At 39.9% G+C, this 27476-nt stretch overlaps 1 protein-coding gene across 1 annotated transcript; it reads left to right on the forward strand.

Moving 5' to 3' along the window:
- Window positions 1–201: 201 nt before the first annotated feature.
- Window positions 202–27160, forward strand: LOC118854628 (secretory immunoglobulin A-binding protein EsiB-like). Its single transcript, XM_036764954.1, has 5 exons — window positions 202–324; window positions 17746–17887; window positions 18045–18090; window positions 24458–24544; window positions 27028–27160. The coding sequence occupies exons 1-5, from the start codon at window positions 202–204 to the stop codon at window positions 27158–27160; spliced, it is 531 nt and encodes a 176-aa protein (XP_036620849.1).
- The last annotated feature ends 316 nt before the right edge of the window (window positions 27161–27476 follow it).

Below are 27476 nucleotides of genomic sequence, written 5' to 3' on the forward strand. Positions count from 1 at the left end.
ACCTTGCCAAATGATGCTAATGGAAGGAAATTTGGTGACCAGGTATTGGCTGAGGCTGAAAGGTAAAATGAGAATAGGTTGAAATGGAGGGGGGAGGGAGAAGGGAAGCAGACCCCTGTCATGAAAGGCTAAGAAAAAGTCATTCAAAGTCAGTGTGTTAGCAGAAAGGCAAGGAACTGAGGAAACGAGTAAGGAAGAAATATGGCGCCCTCCCTACTTCAGAAACGAAAAGGAAGGTCCCAGGCAAGGAACAGTGAATCCTTCAGAGCATGGATATCACAGGAGACCAAGAAACAGGCTCCTGTCCCAAGGAGTAAATGCGAGGTAAGTTTACAATTATATATACAACTATATAGGATTATAAGCATATCATTACAGTATACCCTGATAGGTAGGTGCTATCATTATCTTTATTTTACAGTTGAAGAAACTGAGGCAATAGTGGCTAAGTGATGCCCAAGATCATACAGATAAGGGTCTGAGGCTGGATTTGAACTCAGGCCTTCCTGACTTGTGGCCCAGTACTCTATAGGCCTATAATTCTCAGCAGACTGAGAACCTCAGAGAGGTAGGGGTCTAACTGTGAATCATCTTTATTGTGTATTATTTATATATTGTCTTCCTTGTTAGAATGTATGATTTTTGAGGGTAAGACTATGGTTTTTTATTTTAATATTTTAAAATTATTATTAAATTAATTATTTTTAAAATATTTAATAATATTAAATTAAAAATATAATAATATATTTAATAATAAAAATAACATTTTACTTTATTTTTTATTTTCAGAATTGTTAGATCTGGTTCTTTTTTTTTTAAGTTATTTATTTTTAGTTTTCAACAAAGACTACGGGTCTTCTTAGTGGTAGAGCTGGCCTTTCCAGTGCTTAGCACAATGCCCGGCTCATTGTTGACTGACAAAAATGTGTATACTGCATCATGTTCTCATAATGCTCCAGAATATAGAATAAGATGCAGCAAGAGTTGCTGCATAGCATGGAGAAAGCATTCTAGATTTTTACAGTCAGCCAGGTTTGACAATAGATAGAGCGTTTTGCCGTGGATTTAGGAAGACCTGACTTCAAATCTCAGCTCGGACTCACTTACCAATTTACCCTCCCTCTCCTTCCCAATTTGCTCATCTGTAAAATGGGAATGATAATAGCACCCACCTCCCAGAGTTGTGAAGATAAAATGAGATGATGTTTGTGAAACATTTTGCAAAAACAGTAAATGAAAGCTAATTTTTATTATTATCATCATTAAAATGTAGTATTCAAAATATCAACTTTTCTAAGGTTTTTGTTCACACATACAAACTGGTTTGATGGTTCAGAAAAAATAGTAGATACAAATAAGTCAAATAATTGCATTTCTTCTGTCTGCACCAACATAAACCGTTTTGATGAAATAAGCCACGTTTTGGCTGGTTGCATGAAACTTAGGTAGTCAGAGCCTTCCTGAGGTGTTCAAAACTCAGCTGTTAAACTCCAGCACAGACATCATACTTAGTGAAAATACATCTTGCATTATATTATATTTGGTATTCGAGGTTCATAACATATAGGCCTATGTATACTGGCTATGCCTGCGAGGCACATAATCCAGTGGGTTTTACCCAGATGGAGAAGCTCCAAGTACACTGACGGACAGTGTGTTCCTTTTTGAAGATCACCTTAGTTAGGTTTGGAGAATAGCTGGCTCATCACTAGGGTGATAATGATAATTTCCCCCCACCCCACACGATGAATCTCAAAGATGATTTCCTGAGCTGTGGAGTGGTTATAATTTTTGTTCTCAGAGGGAGGGTCCAACAGTGAAATGACAGAATTACAGATCCCTGAGGTATCAGAAGAGTTGTATGTGAGTAAAGGAAAATGATCAATCGATTAATAAGCACCTACCATCTAGGTATTGTGATAAAGCTGAAGATTCAAAGGCAAAAGTGATTTGCCTCAAAGATGTTATACAGGTATACATTGGAGGTATCACGGGGTTCAGTTCCAGGCCACCACAGTAAAGCAAATATTGCAATAAAGCAAGTCACAGATGTTTTGGCTTCCCTGAATATAAAAGTTATGTTTATGCTGTACTGTAGTCTATTAGGTGTACAACAGCATCATGTCTAAAAAATGATGTACATACATTAATTAAAAAAAAGCTAATCATCTTCTGATCCTTCAGTGAGTTTTAATCTTTTTGCTGGTGGTGAGTCTTGCCTCAATGTTGATGGCTGCTGACTGATCAGTGTGGTGGTTGCTAAAGGCTGGGGTGGCAGTGACAATTTCTTAAAATAAGACAAGACATAAAATGAAGTTTGCCTGATAGATTGACTCTTTCTTTCACTTGAACACTTAGAGGCCATTGTAGGGTTATTAATTGTCCTAATTTCAATATTGTTGTGTCTCTGGTTCCTGGTTCCCCCAAATAATTACTATAGGAACAGCATAGATCACTGATCACAGGTCACTGTAACAGATATAATTGTAATGAAAAAGTTTGAAATATTGCAAGAATTACCAAAATGTGCCACAGAGACACGATGTGAGCACAAACTGTTGGAAAAATGGTGCCACCAGACTTGCTAGACTCAGGGATGCCACAAACCTTCAAATCGTAAAAAATGCAATATCTGGGAAATGCATTAAAATGAAGCACAATAAAATGAGATGTGGCTGTATTCCAAAGGGGGAAGACAACATGCATATCTGTATAGATGAAGAATATACGAAGGACATACAGTGCCTTTGTCCATGATAGCCACTCATTAAATATTCATTTAATGAACAGGATATTAAAATCCTGCTTTCAGAGTCGGTACATGACATATACCTGTTCCTCTGAGGGTTATTGCTCTTTCTCGTTGTTATTGTTGTTCAGTCATATCTAACTCTTCATGTCCCCATTTGGGGTTTCCCGGGCAGAGATACTGGAATGTTTTGCTATGTCTTTCTCCAGCTCATTTTACAGATGAGGAAACTGAGGCAAACAGGGTTAAGTGACTTAACCAGGGTCACTCAGCTAGTAAGTTTCTGAAGCAAGATTCAAACTCAGAAAGATGAGTCTTCCTGACTGCAGGCACAGCAATCTATCTACTGCACAACCTACCTGCCTTATAGCAGCTCTTTCTCTGGCTTGACCTTTTTATCCGTTGGTCAGTAGTTTTGGGAGTGGTTGCACTAGTATTTGGGGGTGGGGAATTAGGAAAGGCTTCTTGCAGAAGGCTGTTTAGAAATTGTCCAAGTTTGCTCAGATTTGAACTGCTGAGGTAATGGGGTACAGTGAACAAAAAGCCAACCTCAGGGTTTGGACTATCTGGGTTCAAGTCCAGACCCTGACATCAAATGCTGTGAGACCCTGGGAAGTCACTTAACCATTCAGTGGCCTGGGCAACTCTCATAAGACTAAATTGTAGAGAAGCAGATACTGATCTGCATTAGTAAAGGGAATTTTCTCACTGGGAATTACCTATATCATTGAAAGCACAGGTCTGATTAAAAACAAACAACTAACCAAAGGTCTTTATAGGGTGGGTCACTTGAATGGATTAATGTTGTGGAGTTGTTTTCAGTTGTGTCCAACTCTTCCTGATTCCATTTGAGATTTCCTTGGAAAAGATATCGGACTGGTTTCCCATTTCTTTCTTCAGCTCATCTTACAGATGAGGAAGCTGAGGCAGACAGGGCTAAGTGACTCACCAGGGTTACACAGCTGTTAAGTGTCTGAGGCTGGATTTGAACTCGCAAGGAGGAGGAGAATCTTCCTGATGCTAAGCCTAGTGCTCTATCTGCTCCACCATCTAGCTGCACCCAAAATAGACAAATAGAGAACACCAAGTAATTTCTTCTTGAATTAATTTTTGAGGGCAAAATGAAGGAAGTGTTATTAATCAAAAGATGGAAAGGAATAAATCATTTCATGTAGAGGGAAATTCAGATTCAGATTCTTTAATGATATCAATTATATAATTTATATTTGATGATGACATTTACATTTCCTGATGACACCATTTAAATTCCTAACTTCTTTGTCTCTCACATATACACATGTGCAATTTTAGAGATAGAAGAAAACTTAGAGATATCTAGTCCAACCCTCATTTTATATAGATACGGGACACATAGTGGGCACTTAAAACTTTTTTTTAAGCTTGATTTGATTTAAAGAATATTGAATTTGGAGTCAGAGGACCTGGGTTCTAATCCTAGTTTTGCTTACCACTTCTAGGACCAGAGAACATCTAAGAAGACCCTCTTTACTTTAGACACAAATTATGATTCTATGATATTCTTAGAGTAAAGCTTGGGAACGTGAGATTTGCTTTTCTGGGTTACTTGAAATCTCAGAAAAAATGAAGATAGTTATCCTTTTCCCTAGAGTTCTCAAGGCCTGAAAATAATGAATTGATGTATAGAATATATACATATGTATATACATATACACATATATATCAGTTAGGTCATTTAGTGGACAGAACCCTGGGCCTGGAGTCAGGAAGACCTGAGTTCAAATCTAGCCTCAACTTACTAGCTATGTGACCCTAGGCAAGTCACTTAACCCTGTTTGCCTCAGTTTCTTTATCTGTAAAATGAGCTGGAGAAGAAAATAGCAAACTACTCCAATATCTTTGCCAAGAAAACCCCAAATGGGGTCATGAAGAGTTGGACACAACCGAACAATATCGATGTATATGTATGTATATGTATGTAGTTCCATTGGGAGAATTTACTTTCCTTGAGCATGCATATTTGTTATAAGAAATTTGTTTTCTTTTTCTTTTCTTTATTTTCCACAATGAGGTGAGGGTAAAAAAGGAGAGAAAATAGATTTCTGTTCATTAAAAAATATAGAGATTTTGGGGTGTGTGTGTGTATGCCACAGATGTCAAATGCTGCATACACTTTCAGATGAGGTCCCTGGGTTTTATTTAACTGTTGTTTATTTAACTGTAATAACTTTGGTACTAGAGGCCCACAATGTGGGAGTGATCTGTAAATAGATACAATGTGAAAACAAAAGACATCAATGAACTTGAAAGTGTGTGCCCCCCCCCCAAAAAAAAAAAACAAACAAAAGAACGAGAGAACATAACTAATTAAGACTGAGCTATGCCTTTTAGGTGCAAGATGATTATCTGGTAACCTTTAATTCAATCCTGAAGCATCTGAATGGTTGAGAACTACCTAGCTAGCATGGGTCACACAGAGTTTCCCTTTCTCCATACCTTGACCAAAGAAGCATCAAGATTGTATTTGGGACACTACTGATTTTGAATGATTACTAACTCAGAGGAAACTGTTCTTCCTTAATGGGCAATATTCCATGAACTCATTATCTTTCTGCTAACTGTGGTTGAAAACAAATAAATGAAACTACTTGTATTTTCACTTTAAAGGCTGACTCCTATGGGTTAAGTTTCTCTGTAAAAGGCAATTGTCCTGACTCATTGTTTTCATTGTCACATTTAAGGCTTCATTTGTACTTTGAGTAAATGGTCCAGTCAAGTGAAAAAACATGGATAAAAGCAGATTGAGCTGATAGGTCCCCACCTTCCAGTCTGTGCAAAGTACTGATAAAGGTGTATGAGTAACTTGTCTGCAACGGAGCCCTTATCAGTCATAATTCAGCTATAATAGATCACTTGTGGTCCAAGAGTGTTTAAGCAGCATCGCTATAATCTTGGCAATTGCTAACATTTTCGAATTTACCAGGAAAGCATCCCCACTAGGAAAGTACGCTGATAAGCAGGGGTCCATCCAAAATAGTAAAAGAATTGAGAAATTATGCAAAGTGAGGAATTATTGATGGCATTGAGGTCGTTTAACCCAGAGAAGAGGCAGACAAGGGGAGAAATAAAACTGTCTTCAAATATTTAAAAACAGATGATGTTTCGTTTATGCATTTGGTACAGGAGGCAGAATTAGGGCCAATGGGTAGGAGTTATAAGGAGACGGATTTGGGGTTAATATCAGAAAGAAATTTCATACTTAATAGATCTAGAATCTGGACAGGACCTTAGAGGCTCTATGTTTCAGGATTCTTGTTTTACAGATGAGGAAACCAAAACTCAGGGTCATGAAGAGACTTATTACAGATCACAGAGGTAGAAAGCAGCAGTTGGTGAGAGTGAGATTCTGACTCCATAGTAAATAGGAGGATAGAGCATTTATTGAGCACTTTTTGTGTGCCAGGCACACAAAGGATGCAGATAAAAGCAAGCAAGGTAATCTTTGCCCCTAAAGCACTTACATTCTAAAAGGGGAAGCCAACACAAGAGGGTAGTTGGAAAGAAGGGGAGCAGGGTATGTTGGACCCAGCTCTAGTGGTTATTAAGAGCCAATAATTAAATTTTCCGTGTGAGCATTTACCCTTTAGAAATCAGTAAATGCTACAAATCAGGGCTTAATTGGTTGTTTTCTTAATTGTCTAGACTGGGCAGCTGGGTAGACCAGTGGATAGAGTACCACAGGGAGTCAGGAAGACCTGAGTTCAAATCTGGTCACAGACACTTACTAGCTGTGTGACCCTAGGCAGGTCCCTTAACCTCTGTCTGCCTCAGTTTCCTGAACTGTAAAATGAAGATAATAATGGTACCTATCTCCCAAGGTTGTTGTGAGGATCAAATGAAATAAGTGCTTAGTATAGTGTCCAGGACCTAGTAAGTACTATGTAAATTTTAGCTATTATTATTATAATTATTCGAGTGATAGAGAAAGTATTAATAATACTGGGTATAGTCTTTTTTAAAAATTCCTTTGGAGAATCAGTTATTAAACATTTACCAGAACTCCACTTAGGCAGGCTACTCTATCAATACCTTGGAGAAGAGATAGCAGGGAGGTAGTATGGGGGTTAGCACCCCAAGAAAAATAAGATGAAATCTCACCAAACACAAACATGTTATGTGAGGTCTGAGGAGAAAGCTTTATTATTGACTTGAATGTTTAGTGGAAAAAATTAAGCCTGGAGACAGTCAAAAGTGAGATGAAGCTTTCTGGAGTCCTTCCTAAAATGGGGTTCTGAGGAGGGAATCACCAATGAGGAGACAAGACTTAGGGTAGAGATTTCCTAGGAGGACAGTGGGTTTTTTTTGTTTTTGTTTTTGCTTGTTTTTTGTTCAGTCCTGTCCGACTCTTTGCGACCACATTTAGGGTTTTCTTAGCAAAGATCCTGGAGTGGTTTGACATTTTCTTCTCCAGCTCGTTTGACAGATGGGGAAATTGAAGCAAACAGGGTTAAGTGACTTGCCCAGGGTCATAAAACTAGTAATTGTCTGAAAGATGAGTCTTTCTGACTCATGCTTGGCCCTCCATCCACTGAGCCACCAGTGGGGTGGAGGAGGACAAGAAGAAGTAGGGATAAAGTTGAGGAGAAAGTAAGAAAGGGATGAACTCTTTCCATTGTATCACCAGATTTAGCCTCTATGCCTTAACTACCTCCTGGCTCTATTCATGAGGGCCCCGTTTCCCGTTGGTGAGCTCTTCTCAGAAACTCCATTCTGGAAAAGACCTCGAAACAGCCATTCTTCCTCTCTCCTCCCTCCCCCCACTTAATAGTATTTTATTTTTTCCAATTACATGTAAAGATAGTTTCCAACATTCACTTTTATAAGATTTTGAGTTCCTATTTTTTTTTCCTCCTTCCATCCCTCCCCTCCTCAAGATGGCAAGCAATCTGATATAGGCTATACATGTAAAATTGTATTAAAGTTATTTCCACATTAGTCATGTTGTGAAGGAAGAACCAGAACAAAAGGGAAAAAACACACAAGAAAGAAAAAAAAAGGGAAAATAGTATATACTTTAATCTTCATTCGGACCCCGTAGTTCTTTCTCTGCATATGGGTAGCATTTTCCATCATGAGTCTTTTGGAATTGTCTTAGATTTTTGTTTTGCCGAAAAAAGCTAAGTCTATCAAAGTTGGTCATTGCACAATGTTGCTGTCACTGTGGTACAATGTTCTGGTTCTGCTCACTTCACTCAGCATCAGTTCATGTAAGTCTTTCCAGGTTTTTCTGAAATCTGCTTGCTCATCATTTCTTTTTTTGTTTGTTGGCAGGACAATTGGGGTTACGTGACTTGCCCAAGGTCACACAGCTAGTACATGTGTCAAGTGTCCGAGGTCGGATTTGAACTCAGGTACTCCTGACTCCAGGGCCGGTGCTCTACTCACTGCGCCACCTAGCTGCTCCCTGCTCATCATTTCTAATGGACAATAGTACAGAACAGCCATTCTTGATTGTCCAGATATCCCCCCTTTCACTTTTCAGCTCCCCTTTTACTTCTTTTTCTCCTCCATTAGAATGTAAACTCCTTAAGCGCTTCTTTTCCTTATTCATACCTTTCACTCTTAACTCAGTGCTACTCACATCTTAAGCACTTAAAAAATGCTTGTTGACTGACTTCAATTAGCACAGTTCATCATTAGAATGGGCTGCTTCATATGGTAATTAACTCTCTGGGGTGATCGAATAGGCCTAGGCCTTTCACTACCTCCCTCCACCTCAGGATGACTAAATAGCAATCAGAACCAAAACTCAGAGCCAGTCATCTTTAAGCTATGTACCCAGTACCCCAGCCTCTGAGAGGCTGACTTTGCATTGAGCCCTGGCCATGCCTATCCCCCTTGACTAAGTTTCAGGGAAAAAGGGTACTACTGTGATCCCATTTTAGCCCTGATGGCTAAGTTCTTCTATATGGACAAATCTCTGGTGCCACTTATAGCTGAGGCTGACTGTCCACTTGCTATCTCTTCCCCTGCCTGAACTATTTCTGGTTGGGAGTATATGCTGAAGAAACCTGGCTTTACCCATTTTTTGACAACTGTTTTTTTTTTCAGCTTCCAGGGATTCCCCTTAACATGCCTGACCTCTAACACTGGTCAGGACACCATAGCTTATAAACCCTGGAAAAATGGGTCTGAAACCCTAACAGTTGCCTCTGCTGCCCAAGATTCCTCTTAGAGAGCATAGAGAATGAGGGCTAAGACCCGGGGCCCCATATCCCAAGGGGACAGACTCACCATTTCTCTAACTGATACCCAGACAGGTTCTAAAGGGCTTGACCTAAACCTTGTGTCCTTTGGTTTCTCTCCCACCTGAGCTCATAAACAGAGCCCATAAGGATTGCATGCTCTAGCACAGCTTAAAAGGTACCCATCAGGGAAAAAAATAAATTGCTTTCGTATTCATGTACTGGATTAGCAAGTAGACTGCTATGGTCTCCTCCTGACTCAGCTTCTATCAAAAAAGGGAGGAATTCTATTTCTATTAGAGTATCAATCCATAAACACCACTATGAGCCAGGCACTGTGCTAATTGCTGGGGATACAAAAAGAGGCAAAAACCCAAACACCTCCCCCTCCCCCCCAAAAAAATACCCAACAAAAGAACCCTCAAGCAAACAACAAAAAGCAAAAACCCAGTTCTTGTCTTCAAGAAACTGTTTTTTGTTGTTGTTTGTCCTTCATTCCTGGAAGATGACCATGACATCAGGGAGGTGATGCCTTGACATTGTAAGAAATGGGAGAAGGAGTTTTGTTTCCACAGAACTAAAGGTGTGCTTCCCCACCCTCCCCCACCCCAGCTTTAGCAGAGACCAGGCCTCAAGGTCAGTCAGGTGAGAGGTCAGAGGCTTGTATGGATGTGCATACTTTTTGAGAAGGCAGTCTGGGGAATTAGAGAGGCCAAACCCACTTGAACCAGTTCAAGCTTATCTAGGGTCTGGTCTTGGTCAAGAATCCAGGCCTACTGATTTGCATAATTTGCATATGTTAAAGAGGGAAAGTAGGGGAAGTAAAAGAATATAGTTTAATCCTAAACTAAGACAAGGAAAATCTAATTAACTTCACTTTTGCTTCTGTATCCTTATTACCCTATTTATATAAACTATATAACCTAGGAAAACTATGTAAAAAACAAAGATTGTAAACTAACCATGACTCTAGCAGGAGTGGAGGGAATGGTTACCCCTGCTCCTGCAGCTGTATCTGTGTGAGTGTTCCCGCGAGCACTACACCCGCTCTCCCGGGGAGCGTAATAAAATGCCTTCCTCTGCCCACTCTAGTCCTGAATTCTTTGGGTGTGAATGGGCAAATCACATGGATTTTCCTAAGGTCAAGTGAAGGGAAGCAACAGGCAGCGGAAGCTCGCCAGGCTTACTCCTGGATCTTGTCTGGGGGTGTCCTGTGATCCCCACTGCGGTGTTAAGAGGGCTACCACCCTGGATTCCCTTGGGGAACCCTGTGGTCTGCATGGCCTTCTTAAGGGGATGTCACATGGGACTTCCGGCCCTGTCTCGGGAGCCTTGTAATCTTACTGCCATCCTAAGGGGCCATCACTTGGGTCCTCCTTAGGGTCTGACCCCTAGGAGGCCCTGTGATCCCCACAGATTAAGGGATGGCTACCACTTGGTCTTCCTCTGGGAGTCCTGTGGTCTGTACAGCCTTCCCTAGGGATTATCACAGGGTTCTTCTTCAGGACTTTGGCCCTGCCTAGAAAGTCCAGTGATCGCCAAAACCATGTTTCTCACAACATGAAAGTGAATTGGATTTAAGTGAGGGAAAGAGCTATGCAAAGTCACTAGTTTCACTTTCTTCTCCTAATGGGGGAGACAATGCACAAACAAATATTTACAAAGCAAGTTATATATATGAGAAGTAGGAAATAATTAACAGAGGGAAGGTATCGGAATTGAGAGAGGTCCTGTAGAAGACAGGATTTTAGTTGGGACATAAAGGTAGCCAGAGAGGTCAGTAGTTGGAGTGGAGGAGGAGGGTGTTCCAGGGAGAAAGCCAGAGAAAATGCCTGGAGCGGAGGGATGGAGCGTTTTGTTTGTGGAACAGCCATGAGACCAGTGTCACTGATTCGAAGAGTACCTGTCTGGGACTAAAGTGTAAGAAGACTGCAAAGGTAGGAGGGTGCTAGGTTTGGGCTTTGAATGCCAAACAGAGCATTTTATATTTGATCCTGGAGGTAATTACCTGGAGGAAGCCACTGGAATTTATTTAGCGATGGAGACCAAAGTCAGGAGACTCCCAGATCTACTGTTAACTTTCTGGGTGACCTTCACATCAAGTCATTTCCTCTCTGATCTTCAGTTTCCTTATCTATAAAATGAACTGTGAATTCTAAGGTATAGCTCTTACATCCCACGGTTGTGATTCACAGCATCATCTGTATAGAAGCATCCATAGATATGAATGACAGATATATTCTGGTAGTTGACAGTGGTTCAGATCAGGTCATCATTGTTCTGGTTTGTCAAGACTGGCTTGATCTTGGAAGGCTCTATGTTTTCTGCAAGCTTGGGGTTTAACTTGGTTTTTAGAGCCATAATTAGACAGTAGTGATATCTCAGGAGTCTGTTTATAGCTGGGATTCTGAGAAGAGGCTCTGGCAACCAGCAGTTACACCTACTTGCTAGCCAGCCCAGTTCCACAAGAACAATAGACATTTAATGACAGCCATCAAGATCCGGAATTCCAATTAGAAACTAAAGTCTTTTGTTTGATTGGGGATGGAGGTAGGAAATAACCTTTATTTGTGTGAGTTTTGAAAGGGAGCCGCTCATTATTTAGAAGCAGAGACACCAATTTTACTGAGTGCTAACTGCACCTGAATTGTGTGTGTTCTATGAGTATCTAGTCACTTACCCACACAGACTGAATCAAAAGCATTCTGGATTGGCAAAGTAGTTTGAGTCTTACAGAAGGGAGAAGCAAAATTATATTCGCAAAAAAAGTCAAGCCGAATCAACAAATATTTAGTAAGTGCAGACTATGTGCCCTGCACTATGGTAAACGCTGATAACACAAAGAAAGGTAAAATACAGCCCCTGCTCTTAAAGAGGGAGAAAACAGGCAAACCACTATGTACAAACAAGATATATGCAGAATATATTGGGGGTAATCTCAGAGGGAAGGCACTAAAGATTTAGGAGGCCTGGGAAAGGTTTATTGCAGGAGGCGGCAATAAGGAGGAGAGGGTTCTAGGAATGGGGGAAAGCCAGTGAAAACTCCTGGAGTGGGAGAAGGGGAAAGGAAACAAGTATTTATTCCTTACCTACTATGTGCCAGGTAGTGCTTTATAATGATCTCATTGGATAACAATAATTGTTAACATTTATACAGCACTTACTAGGTGCCAGGCACTGTGCTAAGCACCTTATAAATATTATCTCATTTGATAATAATAATAGTTAACATTATATAGTACCTACTACGTGCCAGGCACTGTGCTAAGCATTTTACAAATATTATCTCATTTAATCCTTACAACAACTCTGGTTTGTGGTGCTATTATCATCACTGCTTTATATTTTAGGAACCCGAGGCTGACAGAGGTTTAGTGACTTGTCCAGGGTCACACAGTGCTTGAGAGTGGATTTGAACTCTGGTCTTCCCTGACTCTAGACCCAGCACTATCTGCTTCTCTACCTAGCTGGTATCCAATTTGAGGAATGGCAATCCTGTGTCACTGGATTGCAGAGTACATGGTGGGGAGTAAGGTGTAAGAAAACTGGAAAGGTAGGAAGAGGCTGGTTTATGAAGGGCTTTAAAAGTCAAAAAGGAGTTTGTATTTATTTGATTTGTTGTATTTATTCTATTTATTTACATTTGATCCTGAAGGTGCTAGGGAGCCACTGGAGTTTATGGAGGAGGGGTTGGGGACAGGCTCAGGCCTCAGATTTCAGAAAGTCACCTTGGTAGCTGAGTGAAGGATAGCCTGGAGTGGAGATGGCAGGCAGACCAACCAGCAGGTGTGAGGTGATGCTGACTGGTACCAAGGCAGTGCTAGCGTTAGAAGAAAGAAGGAATCTCCTTTCCCCTCCCCTATCCCAATATCTTTGCATCAATTTGCCAAAAAAAAAAAAGCCTTAGAATAAGTTTTCATCCGCCAGATTTTTGAATCTGGTTTGCATTTCCAAAAGTAGAGGGGAAAACCAAATTTCTTTCCAGTTTTGAACCAATTTTTTTAGCTACTTCATTAAATGAACATAAGCTTCCTGAAGGCAAGGACTATATCATTTTGGTATTTATATCACCATTATGTTAGGCACAAGGAAGGTCATTTAATAAATAGTCAATAAATATTTATTAAACACTCACTATGTGCCAGGCACTGTGCTAAGGGCTGGGAGTACAAAGGGAAAAGACAGTCCCTGCCCTCAAGGAGCTCACAATCTAATGATATAAGACAGATAAAGTAGGTCATGCTTAATATATACACGTTCCATGTTGAGTGGTTGATTTTTGACAACTTGAGTTGATGCTTTGGAGCCTCTGGCTGTTTTAATTTGGCTGTTCTAGTTGCCAGTGAGTTTTTGACATTCTGAGTCATTAAGGTTGACTGGTTGATTGTCTTTCCAAACATATCAGCCCATATAAACATGGTAGTCATTATCATTTTTTTCCTGATAGTAACAACCATTAATTTACACTCATTATTGTTGAAGAGAGACAGCACGTATGTGTAGTGGTTAGAGAGCCACCCAGGAAAGTCTGCTTTCAAGTCTTCAATGTGACCCTGGACATATCATCTAACCTCTCACTATCCTGGGGGCAATATAAGATTAGCAGGATAGGTGAGCCACACTGGTGGATGGAATTTCTTCATCTGGGAATTCCTCATATCACTGACATCACAGGTGAAATATCTATTGTTATTCTCTTTATTGAAGGTGTTATTGATGTATAAAATATGTTTCCCGATTTCAAGACGATGAGACACATACCCGGTGCAGTGGCAGCACCAGCCCTCGAATCAGGAGAACCTGAGTTCAAATCTGACCTCAGACACTTACTAGCTGTGTGACCCTGGGCAAGTCACTTAACCTTGATTGCCTCCAAAAAAAAAAAAGATACATCCCTAGAGAATCTGTAGTATTACAAAGGTTTCCTAACTTAACAAAGATTATTCTGGGACTCTGTAGCCTTAGCTTTAAAATATCTTACTGTCACTATCCCCTTCTGTTGTAGTCATTGCTTCATTTTAGATGGCATTGATTTTTCTCCAGCTAAAACCAGGAAAAGCCAAAGGTTCTCCCCTCTTCATTTCAGAGTGGTTTGAAATAAAAACGAGAAGCACGTTTGATAAAAAGTTTATTCTCAGTGTGGAATTTTAAGGAAACCACTACATCAATCCATTTACTTGCCCAAGATCTATTTTAGGAGCTTGTCCTCCTCCAAAAGGGTGGCTTAATCAATCAATGAGCTTTTATGAAGCATTTATTGTGTGTCAGGCATTGTGGGGGGTACAAAGACAAAGAAACCATCGTCCTTTCTAGAAGCTTAACTTGAGTTGAAGGAGGGAAGGAGAGAGGAGAGTGGATAATATGTACACATACAAATGACACAAAAATTTTTACAAAGTAAATACAAGATAATGTAAGGGAAATAAATAGTTGCTGGGGTGAGGGGGATCAGGAATGGCCTCATGTAGGAGGTAGCCATTGATGAGACACATACCCGGTGCAGTGGCAGCACCAGCCCTCGAATCAGGAGAACCTGAGTTCAAATCTTTGTCTGAAAATGGGGACTAAAAGGCTGGCACGAGGAGAAAGTGTGTTCCATACTTGGGGATTAGTCTCCATCAAGGTGTGGAGGTTGGTGTCTTGTATGAGGGACAGCAAGGAAGCCAATTTGGTCTGCCCGCAGATAGAGTACATGTAGGGAAATGATGTATAATAACCCTGGAAAAGTAGCCAGCTGACAGGTGGTGAAGGGCTTCCAGTTTCAGAGAGAAGTTTATATTTTTTCCTAGAGGCAATATGAATTCACTAGATCTTCTTGGACAAGGGAGTGATAAGGTCAGAGATATGCTTAGGAGAATCAGTTTGGTAGGATGAAGTGGAGAGGGGAGAGACTTAAGGCAGAGACATTAAGTAGGAAACTATTACGATAGTCTCCTTTAGGTAACACAGGCCTATACCATGGAAATAGCCTAGTGTGAGGGAAAGGGGTGGACACTGGGAATGTTGATCGCTTCCTCATCTTGAAAACGAAGAATAAATGAACTCCTCTGCTCTACAGCTGGACAAAACACTAATGCACAGTTAGCTTGTGAGCTCCCCTCACCACCACAGGGGCTACTGGTTGCCTTTCTTTGTGCTTAGCACAGTGCTTGGCACATTAATTTAATAGATGTTTAATTAACAATTAATAATAGTAGGTGCTTAATAAATGCTTAATGACTGTCAGTCTTAGTAGGTCAATCAATAAACATTTATTAAGCATTTACTATAAGACAGGCAATGGCAATACAAGTACAAGCAAAAAGACAGTCCCTACCCTCAAGGATCTTATATTTTAATATAAAGGGAATATAAGAGGGAAAAGATACACATAAAAGGGAGCTGAAAAGCAGGGTTGGGTGGTAGAAAAGGAAGCCAAGGTAGGTTGTAGTGGTGAAGTAAGATGGAAAGGTTCTGAGAGTCTGGAGTGGGGCTTGGAGAGAAGTAAGTCATGGCCGGACTGGACGCATTCCTGAATTAAGGTTCTGGAGAGGAACTCGCCAATAGGAAAGAGGAAGGGGTCATATGCAAGGGAAGGAGGTGGAAAAGTTGAAGTAGTCAGGAGTGGAACCAAGAGAGAAGAGGGTTTTTCTTGGTCCCTCAGATGGTGGGGAATTTTCCAGGCTAAAGAAAATTAAGGAAAACAAAGTCATTATAAAAACCTCCTTTTTCTCGGTCTAAGATACTGTGTTCACTCAAAAGAATATTATTTGTGCCTTTTCTTTTTTCTTCTTCAACTTGTCATTAGAGGGCATTAGAGAGGCAGTCATATGATGCAAAGAAACTAGTGCTAGGCTTATGATGGGGTGACAGGTTCAAGCTCTGTTTTTATTACTCACCAGTTGCATGACTAGAGGTAAGCTACCTAATCTCAGTTTTCTCATCTGAAAAATGGGAACAATAATAGCATCTACTTCACATGGTTGTTTCAAGGATCAGATAAGGTAAACTAAGTCAAATGCCTTGGAAACCTTAATAGCTGGCATTTATATAGTACTTTATTAATTTTGCAAGCCAATGGGCATAAATAATAATGATTTATATAGAACTGTAACTGATAATAAAATCTTCTATGTATATTAGCATATTTCATCTTCACAACAATCATGAAAAGCAGGCAGTGTGGATATTATAAAGGAAAAGGATAAGGTTTTATCAATGAAAATGCAGGACCATCTGTCTTACTGCTGTCCCATAAGGACCACGGGGCCTTGTTCCACTGCAGTGGAACCCCACTATGTATTGTCTCTAATTAGAAATGTGAGCTGAAGAGACCATCTCGTGGTGTCACTTGCATCATTGGGTTATCACCAGCCTTTCCTTCCTATCCACTCTTGTCTCTGGAGATTTATTCAACCATACCTTGTGACTTAACACAGTACTTTGCACATAGTAAAATCCTTAATAACAATTTTTTCATTGACTCACTCTCTCAAAAGGGGAGCTTATGGGACACTCATCACTCTTGGTGGAGTTGTGAACCATTCTGGAGAGCAATTTGAATCTACGCCTAAATGGCTATAAAAACGAACATACCCTTTGATCCAGCAATACCATTACTAAGTTTGAATCTCAAAGACATCAAAAAGGGGAAAAGGACCTATTTGTACTAAAATATTTATAGCAGCTCTTTTTGTGGTGGCAAAGAATTGGAAATTGAGGGAATATCCATCAATTGGGGAATGGCTGAACAAGGTGTGGTTTATGATTGTGATGGAGTACTATTGTACTATAAGAAATGATGAGTAGGATGGTTTCAGAAAAACCCCAAAGACTTACATGAACTGATGCAAAATGAAGTGAGCAGAACCAGAAGAACATTGTACACAGAAACTACAATATTGTACAATGATTAAATGTGAATGACTTAGCTATTCTGATCAATACAGTGATCCAAGACAATTTAGGACTTATATAGAAAAATGCTATCTACCTTCAGAGAAAGAACTGATCAGATCAAGTTGCAAGTTGAAGAATACTTTTAAATTTTTCTTTTTTGGGAGGGGGTTGTTTTCTTTAGCAGCATGGCTAACATGGAAATATGTTTTGCATGACTTCACATGTATAATCTATATCAAATTGCTTGCCTTCTGAAGCAGGGGGAAGAAGGAGGGAAAGGATTTGGAACTCAAAATAAAAAAAAAAGAATGTCAAAAATTCTTTTTATCTGTAATTGAGCAATATTTAATGAAATAAATAAAAAATATATTAAAAATGTGAAGGGCTGTGATGTGAAAGCAGTATTCCACTTGTTTGGCCTCAATGGGCAGAATCCGCAGCAACAGGAAGGTGTTGTAAGAAGGCAAATTTAGGTTTGATATAAAGAAAAACTTCCTAACAATTACAGCTCTCTGTAAGTGGCACGAGCTGCTAAAGGAGATAGTGGGTGCCCCTATCCTGGATGACTTCAAGTAAAGGCTAGATGATTATTAGTTGCGTATTTTGTAAAGGGGTTTCTTTCTCAGGGATGATTTGTTCTAGATGGCCTCTGAGGTCCTTTTCAACTCTGAGATGCTGTGATTCTGTGTTCTTTTTATGTCCTCCAGAATATAAAATCTGATTTTTCACATCCAAGCATTTCTGATTCTCTTCTTGCTGTTGTCGAGTTGTTTCAGTTGTGTCCCACTCGTTGTTACCCCATCTGGGGTTTTCTTGGCAGATTTAGTGGAGTGGTTCGCCATTTCCTTCTCCATCTGATTCTTTTATTGCTTTCCTCCTTCTCTTTTTTTGTAGGTATTGTTCGTAATGGGCTCCCTGGTCTTCCTGCTTTACATCTGGCAGTATCATGACAACTTCCATTTCCAGGTGGTCCACATGTATGCCCGTCTGGGGTACCCCAATGCCCAGCACATCTTAGGACAGAGATACCTGAAAGGTAAACCCCTGTGCCCAGCTAGAGCACAGTCTGTTTGGGGGAGGGCACCTTGATTAGGAGTTGGCTGCAAATCTATAACTAAGGATGAAGATTTGAGTGACAAGCAATTTATTTAATTTGTCTTCCTCTCTGTAATTTGTTTTGCTTTTTTCTTCAGGAGCCGGCGTAGTCAAGAATGAAGAGATGGCAATGCACTGGTTTAGGTAAGAAACTCTACATTTGTTACAACATTGGAATTCAAGGGATTATTTTTTAAAGAACATTAAACTCTCTTGAGGGCATTTTAGGAAGCAGTAAGACCTCCCTCATCCTTGAATGAGTCTAGGCTACTGCTTTTCTTATAGTCTTGGTTTCCCTTTTTATCCTTCTTGAGGAAAAATAAAAAGTCCATTTCAAAATAGGCGACATAAAGCAAGCAGAGGGCTGTGTAGTTAGTTATCCTTTGTATTTGAGAAAATCTAGACAGGTTCAGATAATTAAAGCAAACAACAGCTAACAAACCTAACACACTTATATCTACCTACCACTTAAGATTTATTAAGCAGCTTCCTCACAACAGCTCTGCAAAATAAGTATTGAAAATATCGTGTTACTATTCTGCAGATGAGGAAATTTAGACCAGTGGATGTTAAGTAACTTGCTTAGGGTTGAATGGTAAGGGCTGGAGCATTACAGGGCTATTATAACATGTATGATTCTAGTGAAACAGCAGAACAATCAAGAACTCAGCAACACTGGTTCTGTTGGGTCGGCAGACTTGAACCTGTTAATACCATGAACAGTTATTTGTAAATTGTACATTTTCATTCTAATGGAAAAACCCAGATGAAGCCTCTTGATGATTCAAATATATATTGTCCAATAAACCAAATACCTGTCTTCACAATTCTGATTCTACACAGCTCTCTGCTTTGGCTGTCTAGCCCTGGTCTTTGGGGTTCTCTTGAACAAAAACAACAGCTTGTTTTAGGAGAGTCATTATATATAAAAAGCTGAGAATAACTTTGGAGACACATACCTGGCTCATGGATGCTCCCTTTTCATGCTTCTCTGGGAGGGTAGTGGATGGAAATAAAGTAGCTTTGAAGATGCCAGGCACACTGCCAGCATAGAGACAGGTGGTGGGGAACAAATAGAATTTAGGGTATGTGGGCACGCAACAAAAATAGCCATACTTAAGGACTGCTTAAGGGCTGTCCAGACCCATTTAACAGAGAATGGACATCTGCTGCATAATGGTCCACATTTGCTAGATGCTCGAAGTCCCAAATGCTGTAATGTTTCTATCACTTTGAGTTTTAAGGGTCGCCGTTCAATGATTATGGAAGATTCCTCAGCTTCAAGGAGTCAGATTCTTCTAGATCTTGAAATGAATTTGGGCAACTTAGAGCAAACTGTTTACACCTGTGGCTTTTCAGAAGGGGGAGCCCTCTAATCTTACTCAGATGTTCTCATTTTTAGTGAGTGGTTTGCTGGAAAAAAAAAATCATCAGGGAAAAAAACTCCAAATAAATCAAGAAGCCCATTTCCAAACTCTAGTTTACAGGGTGAATTCTTTTATTTGAAGGCTTGGAATTTTAAAATTTCTTTCACCATAGGATCATAAGATTTTAGAACTGAAAAAGACTTTTGAGATCATCTAGTTCTGACTGCTCATTTTCCTGGGAGTTCTAATTGGAGACTGGCCCAAAGTAACATAATTCATAAATGGTAGAGACAGGATTGACTCCCAAATCTTATTATTCCACTCTTCTGACTTTAAATCCATTGCTTTTTCCATGATATCATTCTGCTTTTGCACAGTTTGCTATGAGGGTCTCTGGCTCTTTTTTTCTTTTTCTTTTAAATATTATTTTATTTTTTCTAATCACATATAAAGAAAATTTTTAACATTCATCTTTAAAATAAAATTTTGAGTTTCCAGTTTCCTTCCTCTTTCCTTCCCCTCCTTTGTCTCTATGGCAGTAAACAATTCTATACAGGTTGTCTATGTACAATCATATAAAACATAATTCCATATCAGTCATGTTGTGATAGAAGAAAGAACAAAAGGAAAAAAAAACTTATGAAAAAAATAAAGTGAAAGTAGTATGCTTTGATCTTTATTCATACTTCATCAGTTCTTTCTCTGAATGTGGATAGCATTTTTCATCATGAGTCTTTTGGAATTGTTGGGTCATTGTATTGCTGAGAAGAGCTAAGTCAATTATGGTTGATCACTCTGGCTCCTTTCTGATGGAGCTTGACTGTTTAAGAAAGGAGAGGTGAACACTAGCTTGCAGAAAAGTGGAATCAAGGCACTTATATGCATCTGGGGCATTTAGCAAACCAGGCAGAAATGGGACTTTCATTTGCCCTGTTAAAGGGACCTCCATTTCAACATGGCTACTTCTATTTTAAGAAGGGAGTTGTGGGCCCTGGAGAAGAATTGAGAAAAGTAGCTGCTTCCCTTCTTGGCAGAAGTGAACTGTCTATGGGTATGATGTGCCATCAGGCAAAGTTAACTCGTTTGTTGGTTTTATTAATCTGATTTTGTCCCCTTTCATTTAAAAAATCTTTGTTATGAGGGTTGGCTTGTTCTATGGGAAAAGGGGGAGAGATATGAGGAAATGAAGATGATGTCAAAACAGATAGGAGCTGTCCCTTGTGAAAAATTCCTGTTGCACGGTTACCTCTGTAGGGATAGAGAGAATGAGCCCCATGTGTAGGGAGCCCCCCAGTGGCTGGGGAACCAAGTATAGTGAGTTCTTGTGTGTCTTGAAGGGAGGCATCATAGATATAGACATTTCTAGCCTCTTTTCTGTCCCAAACTTCTCCAAGGGAGATTTTCATTCCTGATAGGAGGGCAGCAGGAAGTTGGGGCCTGAGGCCATAGAGAGGGGAGACACAGGACTAGAAGTATATCTGCCTGCTCCCTTGAACAATATTAGTCTAGAGGATATGATCATGTTCAAGCTTACTTTAATCTCTTTGTCATTTTTGAGGGGGAAAGGGGACCTCCAAACTCTATAGCCAAGGCTTGACTCTTTTCCCACCTAATATCAGTACCAAAATGAACACACATAGCAAATAGCAAAGAAACCCATTTATCCAAAACATCGCAAAACAGGAATAAGAGAAGGTATGCACAGGAGAATACATACCAGACAACACATTGAAAAGGAATTATTGAGATAATTAAGCTTAACCAAGGGAGAGGGTCCTGGATCTTACTCACGGTGAAATTCTGCAGTCTCTAGCTTAGCAAGTTGTGGGATTGGGACATGACGGAGACTGCCAGGTACTCTCACGTCTTCCCAGAATCTTTTCTTTCAGCAACCTGAAGTAAAGTGGGCCTCTTCTGTCTTTACTTTGGAAGCTAGAAGTTGACTAGAAGCTTGAAGAAGACTCTTGTGATAGGGTTTACACCTCCTTTCCTATTGTATTCTCTGTTGTGTTTCCTAGGGAAAAATGGTAGAAGAACAAGTTCATTATAGAATGTGACATTTGTGGTTCTGTGAATTAATTTTCTATTTAAACATCACTGAGTTCATGTGCCCAGATGGCCACAGATTCTACATGGTTTTCTGTGCAGCTTTGCAATATGGAAGGGCAGCATCATACAGTGGAAAGAATGCTGCCTTTGGAGACAAGAGAATCTGGGTTCAATTTTTGCTTTTATTACTTACTACCTGTGTGTCTTGGGTCACATTATTTGAACCCTGTGCTTTAATTTCCTCATTTGTATGGAACATCCCTTCCTCACTTTGGGCTTGTATGGTTCCCCTCAAGTTATTTCTGTTTTCTAAAAAATCATTTAAAAATTTATGGAATAAAATAAATTACTTCTCCCTTCACATACGCATACACACGCACACTCTCACTTACATGCACACACACTCGCACACACACTCACACACACAAACTCACACACACACACAGAGTACGCAGAATCACAGGACTGTCCTTCAGGTAATTGCCCAAGATCACCTTGAGCAAAAACGGCATATATATAATGGGGGGAGTGGAACTAAGTGACCTTTACGGTCCCATCTAGTGCTAATTCTATAATCATTTGGTTCTGTAAAGGAAGGAAGGGAATAAGAAGCTATTAAGCACCTACTATGTATCAGGCACTTTAGAAATATCATTTTATGATCGTCATAACAACCCTGGAAGGTAGGTACAATAACCTCCCTTATTTTACAGTTAAAGAAATTTGAGGTTAATTGACTTGCCCAGGGTCATAGAGCTAATAAGTATACAAGACTGGATTTGAACTCAAGTCTTCTTGACTTCAGACCCAGAACTCTATCCACTGTGCTACCTTGCTGCCTCACCAAAGGAGAAAGTACTTATGTTCCTGTCTGAAGAAGCTGGTGATTTGGGATTTAAATAATAATCTCCTGATTTTACAAACAAGTAGGTGGTTTTTTTGGGGGGGTTGAATGCAAAGGGAAACAACTAATGGACCAGAACATGAATTCACTGATAGTAGAGCTATGAATTAATCCAGCTCTTCTGGTATGCATACTTCTTAAGTATGCAAGAAAGGCTATGTGGTTTATAGTCTTTGACTCAGAGATATGCTTCCTCAGATTATACCTATGTGTACAAAAATAGTCAGAACCGCATTATGAATTACTCATTAAAAGACTCTAGAATTAAGATGCATGACCAGTAACTGGGGAGTGGCAGAACAAAAATGGTATCTATGTACCACGGAATGCTCTGCCAGAGGCAGGGTGGTGTGGGGGCTAGAGGGCAGAAAGACCTGAACTCAGGAGCTGCTTTTAAGTCTTCTGAACAATAACACACAGTGACTGCACTGTAGGAAATGAGCACAGCAGTAAACTTGGTGCAAACCCAAAAGACAGCTGTATTATCAAAGTTAAAGCCAGCTTCCTTCCTTTGAAAATAGCTGCCATTTACTTACTTCCTTGGTCCCTCCCTCTCCTTAGCTGCATCATCATCCTTTCCACTGTGGGTGTCTCCCAAGGCTCTGTTCTGGGTCCCCTTCTTTTTTCTCCATAGCTTCTCTTCTGGTGACCTATTGAGCTCCCATGGGTTCTAATAATCATCTCTGTGTAGATTAGTGGCATCAACAGGGGCCATTATTTCATGTAACTGGATCCCCATGAGTCACATATTGATTTAAAAAAAAAACACGTACATTAACATTATCTATGTTCTATTTCGTTATTATTTATTTTGTTAAATATTTTCTAGTTGTGTTTTAATCTGATTCAGGCCATGCTTGAATTGTTGTGGGCTGTGTTTGATACCTCTGATATAGATGACTCCCAGATCTATCTGTCTAGTCCCAGCCTCTCTCCTGAGATGCAGCCTAGGATCATTGGACATTTCTAGTCTTATCTAATCTAATGTAAACTAAAATTGGACAACCTGTGACCACTGGACATTTCTAATGAACCAACCAAGCATTAATTAAATGCTTCCTATGTGCCCGACCCTGTGCTAAGCACTGGAGATACAGATACAAAAAAAGGGGGGGAGAGAGGCAGAGAGGGAGAGAGAGAGAGAGAGAGGAGGAGGAGGGAGGGAGAAAGAATCCTTCTGTCAAGGAACTTAAATTCCATTGATGGAGACATAAAATACCTACAGAAGTATGTAGTATATAGTACTCCTCCAAACCCACCCCTCTGCCCAACTTCTCCATTTCCACCAAGGATAACACCACCCTTTCAGTCATGAAAGTTCTAAGTCTGGAGGTAAACTAGGTAAACCTATTGAAACTGCCAAGATCACCAAGTAAAGAAGGAGGGAGGGAGATAGAGAGAGAGAGAGAGAGAGAGAGAGAGAGAGAGAGAGAGAGAAGGGCCAAGAGTAGAGCCTTTGGCTCTGTAAAGAAGGCAGGACAGAGAGGATGAACCTGCAAAGGACCAAAGAATCAGTAACACAGTGTAGAGAGGAATGAGAGTCCAAGGGGTGAGGGTAGCCAACTGGGGCTGATTGTACCAAAGGGTCAAGAAGGCTGAAGATCGAGAAAAGTCAATTGGATTTATCAGTAAAAATTATTAATAGTCTTAGAGAGAGAGCAGTTTCAGTTGAGTAGTGGTGAAGAGAGAAGCCAGATTATAAGGGGCTGAGAAATAAGTGGCAGTGAGAAAGTGGAGGCAAGTACTATCGACAGCTTTTTTTAGGAGTTAGGTACATTTTTCCTATCTCAGTTGATATTTGTTCTAGATTTAGAAGCTTTCTTTTTTTAATTTTTAGGATTAAAAATTGTTTTATTTTTAATTTATGGAATAAAACAAGCATTTCTATAACATAGTACAATAAGAAACTTACTTCTTAAATTCCCCCCTTCCCTAACTCATTTAAAATATTGATGGATGTATGTGGTTAACAGTTTAAAAGACTAAAATGTACAACTTTGGGGCTTTGATAAAAATAACCTGTGTATTTCTGTGAATGATGTCTCTAGTAAAGATATTATCACTTATTGGTACATATTTTGAGTAATTCTGCTTTAAAGATTTCCCCCGGCTATTTCCTTTGGTGGTTTGGTTTTTCTTCTTTATTTTCTTCTAGTTACTAGCTCCTTTATCTGTTTCCTTTCTCTTTCAGACAAGCCTCCCAGCAGGGTCACCCTCATTCTTCCTTTAACCTGGCAGTTGGGAAGCTAAAAAACAGAACTCTGGCAATTGAAGAAGGGTAATCAAATTACTCGTCCTTTTCTGTCCAACTGAAATTTCATTTCTTCTGAACTTGCACTCACTTGTTATTGATGACTGTTGGGAAGTAAGGTAATACACAGGCAACATGTAACTCAGTCCCTATCCCATCTTTTTTTTTTTCCATTGGGATAAGTTCTGATGAATGTCTGAATATATGGTGTATCCTTAAATGTCTACAATTCTTGAAAACTAACTTTATGTTAATGAAAGGAGGAATGAGGAGGTGAGAATCTGTGAACCTGAGCTCAAAGATGAGGGTAGAACAGGATCCTGTACATCTCACCTAAATTTGTAACTTTTCCGTAAGGAGTTGGGATTGGGCGGGAAATTTCTCTGAAGAGACCACATTTCAACATAATCTTGTACAGATGGGATTTTCTAGGTAAGAAGAGGATAATAAGCATTCTCCTTTGTCCTTCCCTCTCTCCTTAGTCCCTATCTCTTAGGGGATGTGTTCCTTACTTATCTCAAAATAATATATGGTGCCATTCATCCCCATCTTGGCTTTTGAGCGGGTTTGTGGCTTACAACTTTTCTTTGTTAGCTATTTCTTGTGTGGCTAACTAGAGTAGCTGTATGTTAAAGAGGACCTTTCATTGCTATTCATCCTTCATTTTTCAAAGAGGGCCAATGTCATCAAGTCTTGACTTGCTTGTGAATTGGATTTAAGTGAAGCAGAGTTGCTCAAAGTCATCAACCTCAGTCTCTGTTCCTGAGTTGTTGAAGGCCAATGGCAGGACAAAAGTCAAGATGGCTGTGGATGGCCCAGGATACAGTGGATAGCCTTGGTGTCTTCAATGTCTGACCAAGCTCTAAGCATTTTACAGTGCCTGCTTCAGTGGCCTTCGTGGCCATTGAAACAAATTGTTCTTATCCTCTTCACATGTTGGACTTTTTTAATTGTCTCTTTCTAGTTGGGGGTCACAAAAAACATATATGTGCACTCATAACCATTGTGGGGAATGGGCTTTTATCCTTGTGCTAAGGATTTTGGCTGGGAAACACTCCCTCTATAGCAAAATAGTTGGGCTTCGAATGTTTTAAAGCCATTCTCAAAATATGGTTCTGTGACACCTAGGAGTCCCTGAGACCCTTTCAGGGGGTTTCCAAAGTCAAAACTATTTTTATAATAATGTTAATATGTTTTAATTTCTAGTATAGTAATGTCTATGTATATATGTATATGTATGTATATATATTATATATAAAATGCACATAAATAAAAACTCTTTGGGGGAGGGTCCCCAATAATCTTTGAGTGTAAAGAGGTCCTGAGGCTAGAAAGTTTGAGGATCACTGTTTTAAAAGAATATTTCATAAGATCATAGATTTTAGTATGGGGGAGGAGTATTATTTTGGGCTGGGCTTGACTCAGGCCAGTCCCCTTTTAGTTTAGATTTGGTTGTGGAACAAAATGGGGCACTTGTAGGTCATTCAAAAGTAACAAAGAGAGATTGACATCATCATAGTAGGACAGGCATCGAGGACACCTCAAGTTGATTGAGCTTAGTGAAACTCCCTTACTTAAGCTGCTTATCCTGCTTTATACTCCAGCAATGAAGAAGTGATGTGAGTCCTTAGTCCCTGAGCCAACCAAGACTTGAGGATGGTTTCAATACCTTTTAGGGAAAAACCAGCCTAACTTGCATGAAGGAGAGATGTTTGTTAGGTCAGGATATTACCACTACCACAACCAGGTGCCCTTCCTGGTTTTACATATAATTCCCAGAAGACATTGGGGAGCAAGACTGCCCAAGCCATCAGTCATCTGCTTAGTCAATGGACTCCTTGAGCATGTTCAGACAACTCATTCCCCCTTCCTTCTTGTGGGCAGGACTGTTTAATAACCAAACCCCTTCAGACACATGGCTATGCCTTTAAATCCTAGGGCAGGCATTCACAGCGAATGAAAAATTGCTACCATTTTGCTGTTAGCTATGGCTCCTGGCTCAGTTATACTAGAAGTATACAGTCTTCCAAAATATTTATTACAGTTGTTTTTGTGGTAATAGTATCAGCGCTCAAGTTACAGTCAGCACTTAACATCAATTAACTTTAAAAAAAATATCAATTAGTTTTTGCAAAGGAATATTTACTTCGAAGACATAGCAAAAAGAGAAGTACATTTTCCTGAAACCACTTGAGGGCATGTTCTTGACCCTACACCCCTTCCATCCCTGGAGAGAATGGTTTCAGGCTTAATGCAGTTTCTACAGAGCATCAGTGCTGCCAGTTTCACATCCAAATGCAGCATGGCTGCTGAATGAGACCTCTTCTACCTGCGGGAAATGCACCAGCAGATTATGCTGATTCCTGCTCATAAGGGCTGGGGTCATTGTCTAGTCTTCCATTACGCTAATGAGGTGCATGCTGGCACTTTTATTTCAAATTGAAGGGGATGGGAAGATGGCTTTTTCCTGTTTCTCTGAATATCTAAATGACACTTTCTTTCTCTCCTAGGGAAGTAGAGATGCTTCTTGGTGTGGCTGCAGGTCAGGGGCTTCCAGAGGCCCAGGAACTGTTGGAGAACCTTATCCAAAGAAGAAACAAATTATTACCCAGAGAGAGCACTGGGGGTTCTCATAGGCCATAGCCTAGGTTCTAAATACTCCAACTGGAAAGATGAAACTTTCATTTTCCTAGAGTGAATTTATGTAAAATGTCTAAGAGAAGTAGTCTTTCAGCTGTAGTTGCATTGATACTGTCTTCTCTGTTGGCTTTCACAAATGACTAGAAACTATCATGAAAAGTGATCTCAGAGCATTGGGGTAGTAGGAAACCCTGGATTTGGAATCTGGTGACCTGTGTTTGAATCAAGACTCAGCTACTTTCTTAGATTGTAAGCTCTTTGAGAGCAAGGACTGTCTTTCTTCTCTTTTTTGTATCCTCAGCACTTAACATAGTGCCTG

This window comes from Trichosurus vulpecula, chromosome 6 (genome assembly GCF_011100635.1).
Source record: "Trichosurus vulpecula isolate mTriVul1 chromosome 6, mTriVul1.pri, whole genome shotgun sequence".
In the NCBI taxonomy this organism is placed as follows: domain Eukaryota; kingdom Metazoa; phylum Chordata; class Mammalia; order Diprotodontia; family Phalangeridae; genus Trichosurus; species Trichosurus vulpecula.

Excerpts from the sequence above, each read along its gene's own strand:
- LOC118854628 (XM_036764954.1), top strand. The coding sequence starts at position 202 with ATGGCGCCCTCCCTACTTCAGAAACGAAAAGGAAGGTCCCAGGCAAGG. Across the intron at positions 17,888-18,044 it reads AGGACAGAGATACCTGAAAG|GAGCCGGCGTAGTCAAGAAT; the intron begins GTAAACCCCTGT and ends TTTTTTCTTCAG. Across the intron at positions 24,545-27,027 it reads ACTCTGGCAATTGAAGAAGG|GGAAGTAGAGATGCTTCTTG; the intron begins GTAATCAAATTA and ends TTTCTCTCCTAG.